The sequence below is a fragment of the Sander vitreus genome, chromosome 5, assembly GCF_031162955.1.
Source record: "Sander vitreus isolate 19-12246 chromosome 5, sanVit1, whole genome shotgun sequence".
NCBI classification, from domain to species: domain Eukaryota; kingdom Metazoa; phylum Chordata; class Actinopteri; order Perciformes; family Percidae; genus Sander; species Sander vitreus.
Window position 1 is genome coordinate 28,715,552 of NC_135859.1, and position 24,887 is coordinate 28,740,438.

General features: G+C 40.1%; 1 protein-coding gene across 1 annotated transcript in view; it reads left to right on the top strand.

Moving 5' to 3' along the window:
• The window catches only part of dapk1 (death-associated protein kinase 1), a 92,547-nt gene that overhangs the window by 30,841 nt on the left and 36,819 nt on the right, over positions 1–24,887 (top strand). The window contains exons 4-12 of the mRNA XM_078251389.1: positions 7,190–7,328; positions 10,494–10,623; positions 11,283–11,331; positions 11,503–11,529; positions 15,976–16,128; positions 19,504–19,549; positions 19,766–19,855; positions 20,734–20,826; positions 23,352–23,471. Coding sequence (XP_078107515.1) covers positions 7,190–7,328; positions 10,494–10,623; positions 11,283–11,331; positions 11,503–11,529; positions 15,976–16,128; positions 19,504–19,549; positions 19,766–19,855; positions 20,734–20,826; positions 23,352–23,471 — 847 coding nt within the window. The remainder of the gene's footprint in view (positions 1–7,189; positions 7,329–10,493; positions 10,624–11,282; positions 11,332–11,502; positions 11,530–15,975; positions 16,129–19,503; positions 19,550–19,765; positions 19,856–20,733; positions 20,827–23,351; positions 23,472–24,887) is intronic.

Consider the following 24,887-nt stretch of genomic DNA (forward strand, 5'->3'; position numbering starts at 1 on the left):
TTAATGTTATCAACGTGTATCAGTCCAACCACATAGCACGTTGCAATAATGCATGCTTGCACCCTAATGTTATCAACGTCCTCAGATCATTGACAATAAGAAAAGATAAATTCTGTTTTTGTGGAGTGGTGTGGCATTGGATTGCTTGTGAGTCTGTTGATAAACCTGCGGGGGGGAAAAAAGGATGTACATCATCAGGAATACCACAGAAAACAAAATAGCTTATTACAATTTTAAAGCTACGGTGATGTATGTAAATTAATCCAGTTTAACACAGTTGCCTTTAGGGCTGGGTACCAATTTCAATACTTTTAAGGCACCGACCGAATTGCCTCTGAAGTATCAAGTATCGAAAAATGCCTCATCATTCAATACCCAATTTCAATACCTGAGGAGTAAATCTCATCAGCGACAGTGAGCCAATAAGCATGCAGCATGCTTCTACCAAGATCTAATAATGCTACTGATTGGCTGTCTAATGTTACACATCGCAGAGACAGGCAAGAAAAACTCATTACGCACCGAAACAGGGTGCACGTATTAGGAGCTGAAAAAGAAATAAAAAGATTTGTGCCGTAATGTGTAATATTGTAATTTCTTTTTTGTTTCATAAAATTGGTATCGAAAAATAATCGTTTAGGCACCGGTATCAAAGTCACGGTATTGGTATCAGTACTGGTATCAAACGTTTTTGAACGATACCCAGCCCTAGTTGCCTAAGAGTAGACAGTTTTTAGTGTCTGATAATTCTGCTGCTGAAACTGTATCATTCAACCCATCAGAAAGGATCCATCAATCATCTTTTCTTTTGAGTTAATAAAATCAGTTTGTCTTTGTGTGGGCAGAATGAACCCAGACGATGAAGAAGTGGACATCAAATGTCTGGGAAAATGTTGCTGAGAAAAGTCCAATTACTGTTCAGGTCCCTTTTTTAAAGCAAGTCATTATAACCATAGCTGCTGTAAAGAGCAAGTATGCTGAGCCACTTCTCCTAGAATAAAGGTTAACAGGAACAAGACAACATTTTATTTCACTGAGTAATGGAACACTTTCTATTCTATTGTGAAAGTTATTTGATTATTTATGACCTTGTGTCATTTTTTTCAGTTCAGATTAGTTCTGAATACAAGCTGTTATAACCTCTTATATGAGATTGTAGAAGCAGCTGGTTGGTCAATGGTGCTCACAACAGCCGTTGCTGACCACCCCCCCAACTGATGGAGTTTGGGGCTGACTCAAACGTCGTTCTTTGTAGGCTCATCAGTGATGTGTCTCACCTGATCTGCCTGGACCCTGAAGCCTGTATAAAACTGGCCCATTAGCTCTCCGTCTCTTCTGGCTGGCATCCATCCTGTCTGTTGTTTGGCTTCATCTAACACCTCCACAACACATACTGTATCTCACACATTCAAGCTTTGCTCTCACTGATGATATTGCTCACTTCCACGCTGCATCGTTTAATTGTGTCAAGTTCAATTTAAATAAAGTTTTTTTTTGTGTGTAATTAACCTCTTACAGGACTCCCTTTTTGTGACACTCCCCGAGCTGTTTTGTGACAGCGGGGTTTAAGTATAGCACAAGTCTGTGTTAAAGTTTGGAGTCTTCACAAAAACATGGTTCTGTTAGATCCACGATCAAAGATAAAGCAGGTGACGGTTCAAAGGAAGCTTCAGCATTTAACAAGAAAAACTTCTTCAAGAAATTATCTATAATCTAATATCATGGCTTCTGTTCTGCAGTCTGTGGAGACATGGCAGTTTGTTTTCCTGACCAGTCCGTCAAGGTGATTTTGTTACTATAGGTGTACTGGTAGAAGACAATTTTTTTTGCAGTACTGTATGATCTCTGTTAAACTAGCCAGGACTGTTTTTTTGTGCTCGACAGCCCTGTATATTGTTGCGTCCTGCTAAGGCAGCCCCACTGCACTGAATCGTTGAAATGAAGGGAGCTTGCTTTTCTTACGATGATAAAGTCAGTTTTAAAGGACCAAAATTGAGCATTCTATACATTGACATGTAATGGAACTGCTAATTGTCAAAGATCCAGTAATCTTAACTAAAAATATGAACCCAGGATCAAAGCTAACCAAACTCTTTGAGTGCCTTTTAAAGGGGTGATAGAATGCAAAACCGAGTTTACCTCATCATAGCTGAATAACGACAGTTCAGTGGGTAACATGGACATACAGAGAACCTCAAAATCCCATTGACACCTCTTTCCTCTGCAAATCTCACAATTTGAAACTACCTCTGAAAAGGGGCGAATCCCAGCGAAGCTAATAGTTGACGTCAACTCGGTGGCTGTACCTTAATTGGCTCTGGTCTGTACCTTTGTCACGCCCCAAAATTGACATAGCTACAGACCACCAGCTGGTCTTCTGAATGTAGGTCACGTAGATGTCAGACACTAGTTTAGCTGGAGCTTTGCACTTCCAAGGGTATTACAAAGAAGAAAGTTTGGAAGTTTTTCAAGGATAATGAAACTGAACCACGGTCGTAAATGCAGTGTTCCAGACTGTACAGGGAATGCTGACACTTTTCACATTTCATCGCGAGCTGCCGCCGGTCGTGGTGCTCCAGGTAAGTGGTAGTTAGTGGTTCAGTTACCCCAGAAAAGATGACTGTGCGCTGGGTACAGAGCACCATGCTGCCGGTCGTGGAGCTCCATCAGGTCAGCGGTAGTTGGTGGTCTAGTTACTGGGTAACTGAGAGTGTGGCAGTCATGTTCCCTGATATTAATAAATTAATTTACAGTATGTTTTCATTTATGTTGCAATGTAAATAATACACTTAACCAGTTGCGGAGTGGCAATCGGGAGAGTCGGGACTTTTCCAGGTGGGCCGGTAGTGTTTCGAGGCTGCGAGGGCCGGTCTGATATGCAAGTTCTTAGCAACACCATCCGGCGGCCTGGTGTGTGGCCGCTGCCCGCTGGTGAAACTGTGCAGCCTCTGCTCAACCCGTACGGCGGGCCGCAGTAGCGGGCATCATTAGATTCACACACTGTCGCATACTGTTAACGTTACCGATAGACTTCCAAACGGGCCGTGGGCAATGGAGCGGGAGTTGTGGATCTAACGCCGTGGTGCAGAGGACTTGCAATGGGCGGTGCGCTGCTGGAGCTGCTGCTGGAGCTGCTGTTGGAGCTGCTGCTGTAGCTGCTATTGTGCTGCTCTCTTTCTGTGTGCTTCACTCTCTGCAAAATGTCCCTGCGCTGAGACACTGAACTAACTACAGCGCGAGTTGTGAATCCTTGTCTGGAAGTGGAGCTTTTTTAAGTCCCAAGGGTAACGTTACAACTAGTTGTAATGAAAGTGTCGAAACTTTGCATTGGTGTGTGTGCGCGACACACTGGAGGATGACTAAACTGTGTCTCTGGTGCTTTGTACAGTAACATTAGTTGATGAGTTTAGAGACTTTTTTCACAAAAGCGACTAGCGACAAATCTGGCGACTTTCTGTAGAAAAGACGCCAGTATTGTCAAGCACGCGAGATATTTTTATCTCCTGTGGCCGCCAAAACAGTCAACTCTCTCTTCTGTTCTGTGACTGAGCCTGAGGAGCAGAGGAGCCAGCGCCATATGCTGAGAGGAGTAGCCCCTCCCCTCTCTCCATGTGCAGCAACACTGCGTTGTTGTAAACCAACCAATCAGCACGCAGCTCATCTAAATATTCATGAGCATACCATATAAGGGAGAAAACCTCTTGTTTCAGTCTAGGGTTATTTCACAGGGTTGCATTAGGGAGCATAGAAAAGCACCCGGGCCATTTTCAGCCCAACCAATGTTACATACCCTATTAGGAGACCTTAAGGAGCAGTGTGAAATACCCTATATAACCTTTCTATCACCCCTTTAAAATCGGGGTTCATGTTCATATTTTATTTAACAGTAACAGTGGGAAGGCAATGACTCAGTGTTAATACTAAGCGTATACCGTAATGCTCTATGACTGCTCATAGTTCACACTAAAGAAGACAATGTGGAGAGATTCATTAACTTGTTCCTTGGACAATCTTCTATTGGGCTTGACTAAGAGTTGTGACAGTGTCTGACACTTCAACTTACCGTGCTGAATACTATGATAATTTGTCTTAACTGGTTAATTAAAGTGCTAATATTAAGCTTTTGGGGTTTTTCCCTTTCCTTTTTTGTGCATGTAATAGGTTTACAAAGTGAAAAAGCCCAAAGTCCACCCCAAAGGGACTTACCATCTCCAACAGAAACCACTGTTCACAAACTGCTCCAAACAGCTCTATTGTAGTCCAGCCTTTACTTCCGTGACGAACACTCGTCACTTTGTAACACACGTTATAATGCTCACCTAGCTGCTAGCGTGGCACGCCCTCAAACTCTTCTTCTGATTAGCTAGTAGTCCTTACCTAGGTACTGTGCATGTGCGACTCCCAACAAAGATGGAGCAGAAGTAAGATGTCTCACTCTGTAGCTAAAACAGAGAGCTCAACACACAGGGTGAAAAGAGGAGCTGCAGCAATGTGCAGTACAACAACAATATGATCTTTTGAAAATTAAACCATGTAAACCTATTCTGGTACAACCTCTAAATACAAGTATGGACTTGAAAATGAGCATAATATGAGCATTCCACTGAGGAGATGATACATTTTGGGGTTAAATGCCTTTTTTTATGTACAATCTTTGAAAAGTTAAAAGTCATTTAAATTCGGTTGCATTTAATTATATAAAATTATAATACCAGAACACTGTTCCTGCTTCTACATACATTGCAATTAGCATTCAAAGCTGGTAGGGTGACATGATGCACATTTTTCCAGCCCTGGGCAGGTAAAACAACAAGTTATATGTGGATGCTAAAAATATTTGGCTTCATGTTGTGTCCCTTTGTCCTCCACATCCTCTTCTCCTCCTGCTGCACCCTGGGTAAATACAACTGTGACAGTGACTATCCTTCTGACCTTAAACATTGACCAACCCGTATGTAAAGAGGAAGAGGTGACATGTTCGGGCAGAAACCTTCTTTCCTGTCTGTGATTGTGTGTAAACACCCTGTTAACTCCTGAAGCAAGATTATGAAATAAACATCTGAGATATAATGTGGGTGTGGTGGGAGGAGGAGGAGGTGGTGGAGGTCCCAGCTGTGCAGCTGTTCTGGTGTTTCCTCCCTAAAGGGTGGAGTTGTGAGTGTGTGGGTGGGTTGGGAGGGGCGGGGGGCAGGGTATATTCCTGCAGAAAGATTTGGGAAGGTAAGTGGTAATAAAAACTGTAACATGGAGAATTGGCTTCTAAAATGAAATTTGTTTATTTATTATCTGCAACTTAAATTCCTCACATATATTGTAAGACAAATGCATGTTTGTATGTGTGGATTGGCTGAGTAAATGCTCAGCGACTGGATAAGCATAGCTGTAATTACAGTTATCTGCTCTATTCCTCTCTCTTCTGCTCTCTCCCTCACACTTCCCCTTGCTGCAGGCTTTCACTCATGTTATCATGCTGTGACCGTGATAAATCCTCTGCTCTCTCTATTCCTCTGTCTCCGTGGCCGCAGCCTTTCGGGTTGTCTGGCCCATTCTTGTGAACGCAACATCTCAGTCATCTTCAAGTTTGGCGATGAACTGATTCGATTTTGGAGGTCAAAAGTCAAGGTTATTGTGACCTCACATCCTATTCTCGAAACAAATAAAATAAAATAAAAAAAACAGCAAGATTAAAAAAAAACCCCACTTAATACCTTTTATTAAATTGCCTCAAAATCTTCATTACATATATTATATGAGTCTGGACAGACCTGGATGTAAAGACCTGGATTACAACTTGACTGGTTGGTGGAGGCATACAACCGCGAGGTGGTAATGCAAGTCTTTTCTTCTTTTAGGCCGGCTTCACACTGGGTGTGTGGCGTGAGCGTGTCAGCTGCGTGGCGTGTCCGTTTTCGTTTTCATTTCGGCTCCCATGTTAACAGGTTAGAGCTTGCGCACTGCCTGCGCGACACACACGTTTCGGGCGCGACTCGAAAACGCGTGCGTGCTAGAAATAGGACCGACGCCTATTTTTCACGCGACATGCAAGTGTGTTGGAAACGTTTCCATTCAAAATAGAATAGGAAAAGATGTTTATATGTAATTTTGACACAAATACATATTAATAAATGACATGTTGATGTTTGAAAGTCTCTAGGGTTTGACATAAATGCAGATATAAATGTAATTTAAAAACTGTCAATACAGAACGAAATATTCTATAGCCTATTTTGCCGTCAATACTGCTGATGTTGTCTTTGCTGTAATGAAATCAGTATATATTTATGTTTAACATGAAGTATACTACTGCTTGAGTGCAATTTATCAATGGGGAACATACATGTATACAGACAAGGCTAGCAGCAGCAGCAGCAGCAGCAGCGCCGCGTCAGACACGTTTCTGGTGTGCAAAGACATAGAAAACGCCACGCAGCCGCCACGCAACAGAAACGCCACGCTCACGCCACACAGCCAGTGTGTAGCCGGCGTTAGTGCTAAAGGCTCAAGTGCTCTATGCTTTATGATGTAGGGTAATGTGTGTGTGTGTGTAGTGGTTAGCAATGCTGATGCGGATACTAACAGTATCAACAAACGAACAAATCAAAGGTGATTTTATAAGAAACGATATGATTTAAAATGTTGATAAGATAGCCAAGACGCCAAAAAAAAAAGGAATTAACATGAGTTGATTTTGTATCACAAAATGTTGAATCTCTTTTGCTCAAAGCTAGCCAGATCTGGGTCGGTATTGTTCACATAAGAACTACGTGTGTTTCATTATTTAGTGAATGATCACATTTGAACTCATTTATTGCTTCTTCTTTTATTTTATCCTGTTAATGTCATTTTTACCCCGATAATCATTCCTCCAATGTCTTTTTCTTCATATTAAGATAACATAATGGTACAACTTTAAATACTCAAATGAAACAAACTCAGCTCAAACACTGGGGTGTATTACTTTTACCACATCCTCTCTTTTGTTGTTTTTAATAGAGCTTTCATTAAAGAAGTTTATGAGAACAGCGCTGGCTAAAATGTACTCGGTATGTGTAAATTAGTCGGGCTCTAATGCACCAGGATGATTAGATTACATCAGCTCAGCTCTGATAAGCAGGGATTTGTAGCTGGCTCTGATCTGAGATCTTGCATATTTAATTCTCTCTCTCCATCTCTTTCTCTCCTCGTCCAGTGTGGCCGGCGGTGAGCTCTTTGACTTTCTGGCAGAGAAGGAGTCGCTGAGCGAGGAGGAAGCCACTCAGTTCCTCAAGCAGATCCTGGATGGAGTCTGCTACCTGCACGCCAAACAGATCGCTCACTTTGACCTTAAGGTACAGCAGCAACTAAAGACAGACAACATCATCTCTGTCTGAAATCCGGTTTCTTTTGTCAGCCATGGATTGCAAGCAACGGTACAGCAAGTCTTTTAGGATATTGTCCATTTCGCCAACTTGTATTGTACGCACTGATAACATACTATAATCCTAAGATCTGTCCCAATTTTACACTACATACTAATGTAAAGGATGTTTTGAATATGTCAGATATTGTGGAAGATCTCAGAAAACAAAAATCTTAAAAAAGCGTAGATCTTCTGTTTCAGACAGTTCAACATATTCAAATGAGTCTTTACAAGTGATTAGTATTGGTAACGTCCTCAAAATGAAAACCGAAACCGTAATTTAGAAAAGAAGTTCTTCTGAGGATTGTGAGATTTCCGCGAAAACATTTTGCACACAAAAGATGATGACACCGTTACATTCATGCAACATGTTGGATATTTTCTTTGAAAAGACAAAAAAAAAAACCACCATATTTTCCTCTTATCAGAGGTCACAGTAAAGTGTTGCCTGTTGTTCAGCCCCCCTGGAGTAGTTCACATCTATTTTCTAAAATGCCAACTCACCGGAGAAGTGGATGTGCAGCATTATGTGAATATGTGGTTCTTTTTTTTTTTTTTTTTTATATCAGCTGGCCTCTTTTGAACCTCTCCTTTTATATCAGTTTCTCTTTGTATCTATGTTTTTTGAGCCAATGCATCTAAGGCTAATCACCATGACTAATCAGTTTTGGCTTATTTTTTTTAAATCTCACCTTTTTATTATGGAGTGTGTGTAGTTTAAAAAGAAAAGAGTAAGGGTCATAGTGTACTCACAGCACAAACACACCATACAGTACGTGAGGTTCTTTGAACATGACATTACCTCGATGTTTGGTGTATTGTTGTGGTTGTTCTTTACTTAAATCTCAATCAATATCATTGATCAGTTGTCCACTTACGGCTGCATATATGGCGTCTTCAGAATAAACAGTCCAGACCGACTCCTCCACTTACAGGACAATCTTTACAAATTATAAATCAGAGTTCAGGACATTCTGCTTGCAGGTTTGCAGAAAATAATAACCTGTGGCCAGCCAGCCACTTGTGATCAATGCTAGAGCTTTTACTAACCACTGAGGCCTCCGCTCCACTTATCAGCTACTGTTATTCACTGTCTAACATTGGCTGAGATTAGGACTTAATTTGTTTGCTTGAAATGCTTACTGCAAAAAATGCAGTATTCAACTTCATAGGGTGGAAGTTCGGTGTCTTTACTTGCAATGTTCACCCATATTCTGATAACATCTTTTATTTTTTCCTTGTGTTTGACACAATTTAAAACATTTTTTGTCAATTTTAGTTTAAAGCTATATGTATGGCTTTTTATGTGGATTTTGTGTAGCCAAAACCATGCCATGACAGCAGTAGTAGACATTCAAGGTCAGAAATAAAAGCACCCCAAATGTTCTCTCTGACCTCTTTAAAATGCCATTGCACATTGCATTGTTTAAAATGTGAACAAAGCAGTTTTCAGAAAATAATTTTTCTTGCTAGAGGCAAATCAGTTCTACAGAGACAGTGGTGTTGCCAATCAATGTACTTATTATGCTCAAGAGCTTTATATGTTTGGCAGGGCCGATTCTAGATGTCTGACTCATCTTATCTGCAGTTTGTCTCAACTAAAGGACCAAAATGATTTAAAGTCAGCTGTTCTTTTAAATGGAAAAACACTTGGAAAGACCCAGCTTGTAAAAATCCCCAAACTTTGATTTTTTTACTGTATCAGTGTTTACTAATACTCTGATTAATGCTCTAATCCGATCTGTGGGGAAACATGTTTTTGCTTGAGTTTGCAGTAAAAGTGGCCACACTGCTTCACTGAAATTCCCACTTTGCTCATGATAGTGGAGGAAGTATTCATGTCCCGTGCTAAAGTAAAAGTGCTAACGCCACACTGTAGAAATACTATTTACAGGTATAAGTAAGTATAATCAGAGCAATTTACTAAAATATAATATATATATAACTAATATACATAATATATGTATTAAAAGTACACAATGCAGAAAAATATCCCCTGTAACTGTTATACTATAGTATATCATTAGATTATTATTACAAATGCCTTGATAAAAAAGCAGCATTTTACTGTTATTTTTAACTATTTTGTATCGGCCTGCAACTAATGATTATTTTCATTATGGATTAGTCGGCGTATTATTTTCTCCATTGATTGATTATATTAAAATTATTAAAAGAAATAGCAGCTATCTTGACATTTGTGACATTTTTTGCATGAAAAAATAACAATGATCAAAATAGTTGCAATTTTTGAAGTACAATATTTACCTTTGAATTGTAGTGTAGTAGAAGTAGAAAGTGACATGAAAAGGAAAAAAACTTTTATTTACAAATACCTGAAAGATATTACTTGATTGGTTGTTCTTAGTTACATTCCACCACTGGATTTAAGGTGTTCAGATTATGCCGATGGAGAACCAAAACAGTTTGATATAATTCTCCTTGATCCCAGAATTATAGAGCAGTAAACCAACAAGCTGCACTGGAGTCTAATTGTATTTTCTCAGCGCCTCCTGTTGCCACTGCTGCCCACAGCCAATCTGTTCTTGTTTCTTCCCAGACTAAACCCGCAAGCTCAGCTCCTAGTCAGGCTGAAAGGATGAGCTTTGGAGAAATGATGCCTTCGTCTAAAAAGAGGCATTGTGTCCTTAGGAATGTCGGGCTTCTGTTGTCTGGCTTTGCTCAAAGCACATCTTTCCCGTCCTTTCCTTTATCCCACTTCCTCGAGATGTTTTTACTCGTGTTTTGCATCGGATTTCCATGAAGAGCGTACCTTCCTGCCAGCCTGTTCCTGGTTTTGTGTCTGACTCTGCTGCTCGCACCCTTGTTTACTCTTAGTTTGTGTCCTACGCTGATAAATTAGGGCAATTTTTATTAGCATTCCGTCCTTTAATTAGTGAGCATAATACCTATTACTCATTGAAATCACGATGCACAGTAGCTGGATGCTAATAACGGCTTGAAAAAGAAAGCATCAGTAAAGAGTTTGGTCTTCATGAAAATGTCCAGAATGTCACTCTGTCTCTGTCTGTCCTCTATCTGTCCTCCCTGTCTCCCCTTTTTAACTGTCTCTCTCTTTTTCTTTTTTTACTAGCCGGAGAACATCATGCTGCTGAACCGCTCAGTGCCTCACCCTCGCATCAAGCTCATTGACTTCGGCCTGGCCCACAAGATAGATTTTGGCAATGATTTTAAAAACATTTTTGGAACTCCAGAATTTGTAGGTCAGTATTTTTTTGTTTGTGTCATTGAAGAATCGTTATCCTTTCTTGTTTTGTGGTTCAAACTGATTCTGCTCTGATAACTTTGCGCAAATATACCCTCCATCCTTTCTCTACTCTACAAACACACACACACTCACTGCACCATCCTGTTTTCCTGGCTTTAATCCTGGGGGTTGCGTATTGTGAGAGCAGGTGCCAAATGTGCCATAGGGACTAAGTGAGAGAGACCTGATAATAGACTGGAGATTATCAGAACTGCTCCTTCTTGCCAGCACAAACACACACTAATAGACGCATCAGTGGCTCTGTCCCATCTCCCCTGACCTACCCCCTTTTGCCCGGGGCGGCCGCCAACACTCCCAGTCTCCCCCTGCCTGACGCTGGTGCCCGCTACCAGCATCATCCAAGCCAAAACCAGGGCCTGTTCCCAGTTCAGCAGGGTGGCAGCAGTCAAATGGTCCGAATAAAGATCAAGTGGCAGAAATCTGAAAATGGATAGCTGATGCTGGAAAACGGGCCTAGCCAATCTGAAATTCAAGGCAAATGTGCGTGTGTGTGTGCGTGCGTGCGTGCGTGCATGCATGCATGCATGCGTGCGTGTGTGTCACTGTTGTGTTGACCTGAATAGTAATCTTCTGTTTTGTGCATTTGCCTCACAGCTCCAGAAGTAGTCAACTATGAACCTTTGGGCCTGGAGGCAGACATGTGGTGAGTAAACAAAAACTCAATCTGCTCTACAATGAGCATTGTGTACATATGCTGTTTGAGATCGTTATTTCAGAAGAACAGCTACTGTTAAGTTAATGTATGTTTTGCATGATGCACTGCTGTCAAAATGCACAAATTAATTTCTCTTTCTTTCTCCCTGCCTCTCCTTAGGAGTGTTGGTGTCATAACGTACATCCTGTAAGTATCTCAAATGTCACCAGTGATGATGGATAATTGATGTGAACCATGTATGAATGGGTAACATGCATCACCGCAGGGTTTTTACAACAGCCACCTTCACCTAATGTGTGTCAGAAACCACAGGGCGTCGTCACTCACTAAACATGACAGTCAGTCAGAATGTTTGTCACGACGTAAAGAGGTTACTGGCTGCTCTTTGGCCTCTCTGACATTGAACTTGCTGGGCCACTCAGCAGTCACAGCGCTGTTTGTCCTGAATAATGTAACTGCAATTTCGAGTGCACTAGAGTGTGATATTGTTTCAGCAGCTATGTGAACGTTTTATTTTATTTCAAGAGATGTTTTGCTGATCAGACTGATATTGGTTTCTTATTAGATATCCAAAATCAGTGAGTCATTATTTACCACATTCTCATTCCCTATGTGAGTTTTACTCTCTTTTCATATTGTTCTATTTATTAACTTTCAAATTAATCAGGAATGTTTTGTTTGTAGTTAACCTATTCATTTTGGTCATATGCCATTATTGCCTTGAACAATAAGTTACTCATGTTACCGTACTTAAGTACAGTTTTAAGATGTTTTTATGCTACTTAATACTCCGCAAATATTGTACTTTTTTGTTTTTAAAGCATTTACTTTGCAGATTTATATTATTAATACAATGCAAACAGAATTGTATCCAAAAGGATGTGGTGGCTCACAATATAAGATTTAAAAGGCTATGTTTTTCATTTTACGTTATTTTTACTGATTTATACTAGTGCTAGCCATCACACTAACTTCAAAACATAGATGGTTAAATCATAAAGTGTTTGAGCTTCAATCGGCAAAATAAACACTAAGAAATTCACAGATTATTTTTTGTATAAAAAGTAGGGCTGTCAAAATGACGCGTTCATTTCAATTAATTAATCTGAGAAAAAATAACGCGTTAAAAAAAAAATAATGCAGATTAATCCATTCCATATCGATGTTTGACCCGGAGTCATTCTAGCCACCATTGGACTGTAAAATGAAGGAGGGAGATGAGAATGTTCTGCCTGGATCAATAATTGGAACATTTACTTGTAAAAATCTTCTTCCTGCCAACCCTGGCTACTGAAATCTGGTGCCACTGATATGTCTGCGCTTCTCTCTGATGCTCTGAAACACAAACACTGCTGCACATGACGCTAGTTAACACTATACTTAACAGCAGCTAACGTTAGCCTACCGCTAGCTAGTAGCTGGATTAAACACGGTTACAATGCTGACAGCTAACGCTAAACGGTGTAAAGTTTGACTGTGTTTTACTGTAGAGGATTCAACACCGGGATGTGACAATCTGTAGCTGCCGTCGGAGAAACAACACAGACGGTGCATTCAATGAAACTGGTAAACTACAGCCTCGTGGTGCATTTGAAGTTATTGTAAATGTCCTTTTCCCATCTGATGGTTCAACAGCAATTTACTACTGAAATTAGTTATTGTTATTGTTATACATTATTATTAAATCATTTCATTTTGACCATATGGCCTTAGCAATAAACAAGCCGTTCTTTAATGTCACCAACTGTTGTTTAGTACCCTTTTTTTTCTTTTTCTTTTTTTACTTTCTTAAAAAGTATCGGTTCAGGCACCGTTAATTATGTATGCGATTCATTAATCACAGAGTATGTAATTAATTAGATTACATTTTTTAATCGATTGACAGCCCTAATAAAAAGCTAAAATAATGAACTCTAAAAAATGTCTAGGCTGCTAGAGGTTAATCTTCTGTAGCTAACTGACTCTGGTCTGGTCAGTCTTCTTTAATCTTGTCGGCCTTTTATGCAGTGAAGGAAGAGGATTTGACCTCAGAAAAAAAGTCCTTATTAGATATTCCCCCCCGTCCTAACAAGAGATGTTAAAATATTCACCTGTATGGCTAATTTGCTTCTGATTAAGTTAACCAATTGATCTTTACAACAACCAACACATCTACAGCAACAACCTCTACAGCCAAGGGCTTTCATTGAGTAAGTGAGTGTTCTTGAAGCAGCCGTGTGCAGACATGTCAGCACAGTTTAATTCAACAGCGAGAGAAAGGTTCATGGCCTTGGCGGCCTACGACGATGGCTCTCGACGATGCTGTCCTCCACTCTTCATATCCAGCTACAAGGTTTTCGGAGCTCCCACACACCTTTTTATCTTCATGAAGACACCTACACAAAGCACAAACTGCGTGCACACAACTACATGTTAGGTGCCTTTGCCCACACAAACATGTAGAGGGCCCTCACCATAATACAGTGAGGTATATAAAGGGAAAGTAAAGGTAAATGCCAACACAAGTGTTATCTCATTATTACACAATAAGTAGCTGCAAACATTACACACTTCATTTTAAAACAGTAATATGTAGATCATTTTGTCTCAGCATTACATGAACACACTCTTACAAATGCATCCATGGACACGTACATATTGTACACATACACACCTGATTTTTATTGTCCACCCACACAGCTGTCACAGCTCTGCCTGGCAAGGTAAAAAATAGATTGTTCACTGCCTATTATCACAGCCGATCAACAGTGAGGTGCACTTACGGCTCATCTCCTATTGGAAAAACAACGCAAGGGGAAACAAAAGCTTGTAATAATTCAATAAACCACTGATTTTTGGGAGCATCTCCAGACTCTTGATGGGAGTATTCTGCATAAGTGGTGGCCGGATTGCTACGCTGTAATTAAAGCTGCACAAAAAGCTCCATTAGGGAACTCTAAAGTAGTGAAAAGATACTACACCGGTTTCCATTTTTTAAGTTTGAAAGACTTCATTTCTCTGAGATAATGTAAGCTGAAATCATTTGGGTGAATGTGATGAATCAGCCAGCTTTCTGATCTGCTGGAGTCCTAATTTGTGTTTCAGCTTGTTCCGACAGTTTCACAGTGCATCTTTAAATCTCATTTGGGAAACATTTTGGTGGATAAAATGATGCCACAGAATCCTGACTTAACACTTTCCTGTTGATTTTACTGCCTGGCTAGGCGAACTATTGCCTTAATTACTTTGTGTTTGTTATGAGCAGGTGCGCCTTATCAGTCGACAAATTCATACATTTCCACTCAACTTGAGCTTGACCCGCACCGCCTCCATGTCTCTCCCAGCTGGCGTGTTAATTAGCGGCTGGTGCTGACGAGCTGGACAGGTTTCAATGGAGACGGGAAGGCCAGGGTCTGTCACGGACCAGTGTTTGGTTTAAATGCCTGAGCTCTAAGAGACTGAGACCTTCATTTCCATGCATGACCGCCCAGGCCTGTGTGTGCTGTACTGTGTCTTGGTTTGTCCATAAAAAACATGGTTTTGTCTTGACCTCTTCCTACATCTGCTTATTTTTGCTGTTGTGCGTTCAATTGTGAGGTGTGAAAGTCTGTTAAAATTCCTGCACTTCACTCAAACTCCTCACATATTCATTGTAACCGAGAGCCGTGCCCGCTGGCTTTCCTGTGATGGTGTTCAACCTAAGGCTGTTTTATGCTTCTGCGTCGAATCAACGGCGTACCCCCGAAGACCCCTCTGCGTCACTGCGAACCCCTCTCTGAGCCCTCCGCTGTAGCTCGACGTGCAACTCAAAAAATGTGTAACTTTGCGTTGAGGCGACGCAGACCAAAAGGACTGTGATTGGTCAACTCGTCCTGTGTGTTGATAGTCGGTGTTTCAAGCAGCCTACTGTGGGGAGTTCACTGGCATAAGCTTTGCAAATAAACTCAGACATATTTTGGTTACAATGATGGTAAAGTGTCTATATGTCAGTAACGTTTTGAAATTAGCCCTTCGCCAGCAAGCAGTACTTTGTGGGCAGTTGTGCTAAAGTTTGTTTGCTAACATAACATAAGCTGGCTGGCAGACACCTCGCAAATAACCTCAGACTTATCACCCCCTAGCGTTATGGCGGTGAAATGCACCACGATGCAAAGCAACCCCGACGCAGAACTCCGAAAGGGTCACGACGCCGTAGCTATGGCGTGGAGTTGACGCAGAAGCATAAAACAGCCTTTACACACCAAATACTTCAGTTTGATAGCAAGGCTTGACTAATGAGTCAGCATTAGTTGCTACGCGGCTCTGTAATCACATTCCCAACATCAACAAGTAGTAAGGTCTCTGTTTTGGTTTCAAGGGCCAGAGCTAATCAGTGGCTGGTGAGTTAGTGTTTGAATAAAATCCAAACTATTCCCTCCTTGATTACAAGACCCACTGGGACAAGTAGGATGATGAGACAACACTATTGTTGTTAAAATAGGTCAGATTGGAGGTTTTGAAGTTGTTGGGTTGATTAAAACATGCAGTCAAAAAGACTGCAGTCGTTCAGATTATCACAATTTAAAAACAGGTTTTTGACTGCACTGTTTTCATTATCACTCTTTGCTGAACAACACAACAACCTTATTGTTAACCTCTGTTCCATTTGTGCAGTCTGAGTGGTGCATCTCCCTTCCTGGGTGACAACAAGCAGGAGACTCTGGCCAACGTGTCGGCCGTCGACTACACATTCGACGAGGAGTTCTTCAGCAACACCAGCGTCCTGGCCAAAGACTTCATTGCAAGGCTCCTTGTCAAAGACCCCAAGTATGTATGATTCCTCTTTCTGATATTTGAGACCTGGATTTTGATGCTGTCATGTACATGCTCTCAAAGGTATAGTAACAGCACAGCATGAGCTGAATGGAAGAAATGTTGAAAGTTTCCAAGTTAGTGAACTATGGATGCAACTAATGATTATTAGCAATCCTGCAATCATTTTTTAGTAGTTGGGTCTTTAAAATGTGACAAAATAGAGAAAAATGGCCATCAGAATTTTCCACAATCCAGGTTCAAATTGCTTTTTTGTCCAACCATTAGTCCAGAGAATGTCTGGCCTTTCTACTTGATGACTGCAAGGTAAAAATATAACAAAGACCTTTGTCGGATCTGTGCTAATGTTCTCATTGTGTTTTTTTGGTAGTGTCTGCTAGTTTTAAAAAGTTTTGCTTGATAAGGACTTAACAGATTAATCAGTTGAAAGTTCAAAATGTTTTTTTGTCAATCGAATAATTAATAATTCAACTAATCTTTTTAGCACAAGAGTGAACCAATCAGTCAATTGACTGATGATTGGACCCATAGGAAGGTCTTTGAGATGCAGATTACACATTACAAATGTTTGACTTCATTTGAAGTCTTCATTTCCAAAGTTTTGGGACGATCACTATCTGAAGTTCCATCTTTTTGAATACATCTGGATCAAGAGTGTCAACTCGGGTCTTCAAATTAGAAATGATTACAAAGACATCTTAAAGCTTTAGTGCGTAACGTTATGATATAATAACGAACGTCCGTTACATTCAAGCCATTGCCAAATGAGTTGCTACGAAGCTAATTAAGACTATCAGCTCCACACAACTCTCTCTGTATTTCTCAGTATGGTTATATTCAAACGATTGTGTCGTTAAAATAATTACCTCTTCTGAAGAGTCCATCATGTTTTTTTAATCCTCCGTGTTCTCCTTGGCTACTAGCAACTGCCTGGAGGAGAGGTGGGGGCTGTGCGTGGTCACGGAAGGCTTTTATCATGTTGACGCGCCAACAGTTTTGTTGTCATTAATTGGAACTCTTCATGGGGGAGACAGAAACTATGCACTATAGCTTCAAAAAAGTAATGCAGCATTATAAATAAAGTGTTCTATCTTATTCCTATTTATATAAATTCTTTAATAATTGAACTTAAAAGACATCATTCTAAAGATTTGCTCATTGATTGGTCTCATTTTTTAAAGTTCTTAAAAGCTGAAAAGTAAATTGAATATAGGCCCACGGCCCATCTTGTCAGTAGAGACAATATGGTACCTAAATCTGTGAACCTCTCCCTTATTACCGAGTTGCTCTAGCAACAACTGAATGGCTGCAGCTACACTTAAAGACAGTGAATGCCTCCAAAACTCTTATTCTCTCTCCTGTTTATTCAGAACAATGGAGCAAGTGCGAGGGCTGCGAACAGCGGTGAATAATTATAGTTGTGGAGATAATTTCATTTAGACAGGATAAAGAGAGAAAAGGCACGGGTCGCATTAAACAGACAGTGGGAAAAAGAGGAGACTGACTTTACAAACTTCAACTAATGGGGCTTTTAGGAATCCCCCGACCGAGTGCATCCAAATGGAACGGCTTTTAATTGATCTACATCATGAGCAGACATGGATCCATTCAGCTGGCAGGGCGATTAATGAAGGTTCCCCTTGAAGAAGACACACATTAATAATGTTCACCATGACACAGGACTGCAACAGCACAATCACTGTTCACTGGAATTATACTGATATATTTCCTCACCCCTTCAAATCACTGTTACCTCAGTCAGTAGAGTGAAGGTTTGTGGGTTTTTACTTTGACTCAGGTGTGTGTGTGTGTGTGTGTGTGTGTGTGTGAGAGAGAATAGCCTCAGTTAGAAACAGGGATGTGGCATTGAACAGACGTATACATGAGGAAGTGGTGTGTGTGTGTGTGCGTGTGTACAGGACCGCACTAGTTATATCGGATCACGATGAACAAACTGAAACTTTCTCAAAACAATGTTTTGTAGTTCTCATTGTGAGTTTGCTTCAGTTATAATCAGGGATGTGGCAGTGTCTGTACTTTCAACCACACTAGTTCCCTTAAAGACTAGCTTGGCTTTTATTGAATACCAGATGGTTGTTGAATATAAATTATTGACATTCAGAGCGTTAGTCTGTTGATAATGTTAATTAGATATAATCTGTGTGTGTGGATTGAGTGCTGAGTTTATGTTTTGAAACATCTATCCTATCCATCTACACGTATCTTATGGGCAGTACATTAACTAATTGTCATGTAAATTGTTCCCTGTTTGCTCGGAGGTCTCACTACCTTGTTTGACGTGTTTAAGAGAAGTATGAAGAGTTTCAATAAGGAAATTAGATGTTTTTAAATCAACAAAGGTCAATACAGAAAGGAAAAAAAAACATCAGGTCATCACACAATGACACACAATGGGGATGAGTTCCAGTAAGAAACAAAATAAACAAATTGTCCATTATTTTAATAAGATAGGACGACCGTGCGTTTTTCTGCCAGAGTCTGTTGTGTCAACCCTTTGGCCTCATTATAATCAATGAGGGGTCTGAACCATAAAACGGCCGGAGATTTTTTACTGTTGGGTGTGAGTGACACTACTAGAAGAAAACAACGTTACAATTGTTGACTTACTATCTCCCAACTGCATCATAATCATTTCTTTACAGCTACATGGGAGTGAGACTTTCTTATATCTATCTGCACACAGCTGTGTTTGCTGTCTGTGTTTAGTAATTCCTCGTTTAACTTGTCCACAGCTTTCATGGACTGTTGACAGCAATCAGTGTCTCTGACTACAAACAGGAGGACAGTTGCATTTATCAGTTAAAGATATAATTGACAGAAATAAAGGAAAACAAACATGAGTGCTTTTGGTATCCCTCACAACCACTGGGAGGGCAAAATAAATAATTTTAAAGAGAAAGAAATATGCTGTTGCCCTCATCCATGTGTGGGATGTGGCATGAAAAAAATCCAATTCCAATTACTTTTGACTGTCGAAACACCTGGACGAAGGCAAGTGCGGGTACTTTATACATTATAATTCACTAGTCCATATTTATTAAAGGCTTTATTTATTTTAAACCACCCACTTGAGTATATGGAATTGTTGTTTTATGCCACCTGTAGATGAGGGCATATTTCTTCCTCTTAAAAAATAAAATAAAAAAAATCGACATTAATTTATAGTTTGGTTAAAAGTGAACTCTGCTCATACCTCTGTGTATCCGTGGCCATATACACTCACTGCTATGAGCATTAAAATGCTGTGTCACTAGAAAACACTGAATGAGACTGTTAACTATCAACTCTGGAACAGCAAAATATCTAAAAACACTTATCTTTACACATTTATACATTTTCTGTCTACAGAAAGAGAATGACGATTCAGGACAGCCTCCAGCACCCCTGGATCAAGGTTGGACTCTTTTGATAGCTGATTGATGGCATCGCTATTTCATTTAAAACATTTGTTATTATGTAAAATTTTAAATGTTTTTTTTCTTTTTTATATATTATATTCGAATTGGCTAGAAATGCAAAGCCTCATCTGATTCTGTAGCAAATCTATCTTGTCAAGAATATTCTCCTAAGCTTTTTTCTGTCGATACATTTGTTGTGTTTGTGAAATCAGCCAAAAGACACTCAGCAAGCACTGAGCAGAAAGGAATCGGCTGTCAACATGGAGAAGTTCAAGAAGTTTGCAGCTCGAAGGAAATGGAAAGTAAGTGCTTTTCTTTGATACTATCTCTGATTTTTACACACACCCAAATTTAAGTTTCGAGAAAGACAACGAAACTTGCCCAGTAACTCACATCCCCAAAACGCTTCACTTTGATAGCTTCTTGTCAAAAAACCTTCCTTAGTGATGTCATCACAATTGCTACAGGTTCACCGTAACCATTAGATTTACTGCCAGTGCTGCATTAGTGGTTGTCTCCTTGTCTGTTTCAGTTCTTCACGGCTGACCCAGCATTGCTTCTTAGCCTGCGCGAAACACTGGGATTGTTTAATCTGTGGTGGTTCGGCAGTGCTGTCATTCCATGTCTCTGTCTTTATACTCGAATCTGGCACACGGGATGCTTCTGGCTTTTCAGTAACCTTGATTTTACAAAGCAGGCGACGTGAATATAGTTATTAAAGTGAGATTTAAAAAGTGACAGGTTTATAAAATGTCTCAGACTTGTGAGGAAGAGATGGTCAGTTTACCATGTGTAAGATTTTGAACTTTTTGGAAAAATGTGCCTTTCTGGTGTTGGATATTGTTGGCCAGTTACCGATTGGCCTCTGCTATTAACCCTTGTGTATTTTAGCTCTTTTCTTACATCATCACATGTTGTATTTTTTTATGACTAAATGAATGTTTTATGTGTATTTGTGTTTTGTTGCTTGCCTCAAATTGCTCCTCAAGGAATGAAAAAAATGTTGTGTGCCAACTCTGCACTTCAGTCAAATCACCTAAGAGTATGAAGTAATGAGTAAAGTCACTGAAGTCAATTTATTTAGAGCAGAAAGTTGTTCATGGTCCCCTGAACACAACTTGACATTAACTTGTTCTAGTTCTACTCATTCATGAACCGCCATTCTTCTTCTCTTTTCCAGCAATCCGTCCGACTTATCTCCTTATGCAACCGCCTGTCCCGCTCCTTCCTGTCCAGAAGCAACATAAGCGTGGCACGCAGTGATGACACGTTGGTAAGACCTGAAGATCTGCTTCTCTGTTGTGCTTTGACTGGCAGCCATAATGTCTGAACAAGTAAAGAAAGACATTAAAGCACAGGACAGGCAGGGCCGTTTAACTTCACTTCAGCAGAGATCTTGATCTAAATTCATTAAGTTGATTGGGTTTGCCGCTATTAGCACCATCAAGGCTTTCAGGCCACTTGAGTGGCCTGAGTAAAACTTCTACAACGAGAGAACCATTAGTTTTATCGCCGCAGTCCTGTCCTATCCTACCTAACCAAATAAACGTAATTGACAGGAGATTGGCAGCGTAATGAGTTTCTTCCTGTTGAAGATTACTTTTATTGAAATGCATTTTCTTATTAGTACCCCCACGCTCTCGGTTACAGCTCCGGTATTTCTAACTCGACAATCTCTCTAAGAATCTTGGGCGTCCCAAGTGTAATTGATCTGTTCCTCGTTTCCCCCACAGTGCCACAGGTCAAGCGTTTGTAGAATTGTTGGAATTTCACTATATGTGTGTGTGACCTTAAACCCTGATTGAGCTTATACAGTAGGAATGTCAGAAGGAAACGTATGTAAATGTACAAGTCTGTTTGTTTGAGTTTGTACACAAATGGCGATACATAAGAAAGATTTAATGACGCGTGTGTCTATATGGTGATACCGACAAGCCTGTGGGATGTAAACACTGCAGCCTCAGTGAGAGGCTTAAACATTTACAAAAGCATTACCAGCCTGGTCACGGCCAGGCCTGTTTCCTCATCAGAGGATTAAGCAGCAACTTCCTCATGTCCCAGGTGAGCTGACAGGTAGAACTAAGCACCCCCTGTAGTCCACAAACAGAACTACAGCAGCAGTACGAACTTTCTAATAGAGCTTTTGTCTTGAGCAGTTCCAGGGTTAAGTGCTTTACTTACTACCTTAGAGATTACTCAGAAGTAGGTTTTAGTGCAGCGGCCCCTCTGTAAATGTTCACCTAAAAAGTTGTTTGTGTTCTGTGTTAGAAGCTCTGTATCAGAGAGTGGGAGTAAGTGCACACATCAGTGAAGTAGGTATGAGAGCTGAGAAAGTATTATTGAGTAATTGTTTAGTCTGTAAAATGTGCCAAAGTAGAGTAAGAAGTAATTATCGAGTTTTCTTTTCCTGTTAAACTCAATGTTCCTCAACATAGAAACTGGATAATGTAATGATTCTACAGTTATATGTTCTGGCCATCAGTTATAAAAGCTTTAACTTTGTTACTAAGAAACCATGTGTTTTCAGTCCGTTTGGTACGGCAGATGGGTCTAAATACTATAATACTCATCTCAGCCTCGCAGCTGTTGCTATGGAGAAAAAGCCAATCAGAGATGGTGGCAGTGTTACGTTTCACAAAAGATTGTTGCAATAGTAAATTCATTTTCAAGTCCTACAGGGCCCTTGTATGGTTAAGAATGGGGCACCAGTATGGAATTAAATGATTTAATATCATGTTGCAAATTTGCAGTTTGCATGTTGAAATTTTGGTGAAAGGACCTTAAAGCTGAAGCTGATAATTTGTTTTTGTAAAACACAATCAGTGGTTTATGTCTTAGTAGTTATTGTTCCTAAAATGTGGTTAAACTAATTCAGGCTGAAATAAAGGCAAAACGGTAGAGTTGAAACCATTTGTGTCAATCGACTTGTCAATTAATCGGCTAATCCTTGCAACACAAATTAACAAAGAGAGAAACTCAAAGAGAAATGGCTGACTGTGGGTTAAGAACATTTTTGGAGAGTGCCTGCCAAGGTAACAAGCGTATAAGGTTTAGTCACCTTTACAAAACACCTCAAAATTGTTTTTTAAGGGACAGAAGAGCATTAGTCATTCCCACTGCCAACCCTAGTTTTTTCAGTCTGTCTGCGAGTTGCTGAACATCTTTATTTTTTGGATACCAACCTCCTTGCTTCCTCCTTTTAATGTGAAGACTGTTATCTTCTTCTGTTGGAGAGGTTCATAAGTGGAGGCCTACTTTGGAACTGTTACCCATCATGAATTACAATGTTCAAAAAACATAAAAATCCCAAACTGTGTTAACAGTGAATCCCCAGCAGGCGGTTTGCTGCTCGTACATATTTGTGTTGTGTTTGCAGCTCCTCTGAGGTGGTTTGGTCATGGCTCACCCGGCAGTGGGGTTATGTTGAGGAATGTAGCTGCAGTGTCACGCTTGGCAGAACAAACGTCACATCAGCCTTGCTTCCCTCCTCCTCATCTCTTTGTGCAGCAGAGCGTCACAGCTGATTTCTGTGCCGTCCGGCTGACTCTGGCTGAAGGTTATTGGGTCACATCATATCACAGACAGGGGGGAAAAAAAGTCTTTGTATAGTTTGAGCCTGAACTACAGATGGAAGAGAAAAGTCTGTTTGTTTCTGTGTGTATCCATGCATGAGAAAAAGATGAAAGAGAGACTTACTGGGGAGCATGTGATAGAAAGAATTCATAGGATTAATGTTCACAGGATTAGATCATCATCCTGTGAACAGTAGGAGAGTAACTTTCTTTCCCACCCGTCTAGGATGAGGAGGACTCCTTTGTGATGAAGGCCATCATCCACGCCATAAACGATGACAACGTGCCCGGTCTGCAGCATCTGCTCGGCTCCTTAAACAATTACGACGTCAACCAGCCCAACAAGGTGACTAACGCAGAGATAGTGAAATAGCGTTTTATATTGATTTATTATTAGTGAGATGTGTGTAATGTTTCCTCTGTCATTTTTCGAATAAATGAAAACCTCCAAATCTCAGAAAATCTAACTGAACAGAATGTTCGTCCTCGTGATTTTAAGGAGTACCGTGTCTTTAAAAGTATCCAGTGCAGTCTGTTTTCTCACTAATGCAGACTTTAGTTCAGTTTAGTTTATTGTCATCACTATTCATTCATTCAACCTTTTATTTATACTCGAGAGATCATCAAGGGGCAGCACTCATTTGCGATGACATCAAGTTACAAAGACAAAGAAAATGACACAGAAAAGGAAGCAACACCATTACAAGAACATAGAAAGACACAAAAACTTTCCGAAAAAGATAAACAATGTGATAAACAGATCAGGACAACCAGGATGCAAAAGAAATACAACTATGTAAAGCAATTACAAGTAGTTTGGAGATCCAAAATCAGATTTCTAAAATGTCCAAAAGGCACAAGTGAGTTGATTTTAAGAAAGTGTTGTGTTTTGTTCCACAAGTTAGGTGCACTAAAACTAAAAGCAGCTTTTCCAAGTTCAGACCAAGCTCGTGGAACATGAAGTAAAAGCCAGTGAGCAGAGCGAGTCTGATAATTTCCCTCTGTATGACCAAGTGACTCAGCTAGCTGATTGGTCAGGTGGCTCGTAACCATTTGTCAGGGTGTCCACATGTTGTACCCTGTATGACGACCTCTTTTAGGGAGTTAGTGGACGTTTCTGATCACAAGATCAAGAAGGGAATTTATTGCGATTGTGTAAGTCATGGCTTCATTTTAGGATGAATATTGAAACCTAGATGAAGAGATGGAGTTTGTTCGATTTTTTTTTTTATACTAGTTCCTCCCAATCCAAAAAGCCAAAACATATGGAACAAAACAAAAGAGAAAAGAAACTATCTAAACAGATTTAAATATTTAAACATACTCCCATGACATGATAATACTTGCATGCAGGAAAGTCATGTTGTTATTGTTGTTCATATCACTCAAAAATGATCACCAAATTACAATTTTTCACCTTAGTTCTGTTTTAGCAAAAGTATGGAAACGAACATAAGTGTAAACACTGTATAAAAACTGGCAGATAACAGATTTGTATCTTGGGTATGATCATCCTAAACAGAAGAGCAGAAGAGACTGTAGTCAGTTAAAAGAAACAATTTTCCATCTATATTTAATCTCCTTTACTAACTGGACATGGTTAAAAGACGTTTTGTCTCTCTTGTAAGAGATTTCTTAGGTCGGTAGGGAAACCTAGTTATTTAACCTCTGTGGGGTCATTGTCAAGATGATCGATACTGCTTTGTTCTTTGCTCCTTGCTGTTGTAACGACAGTCATTATGGTCGTTGGAGACATATCGAC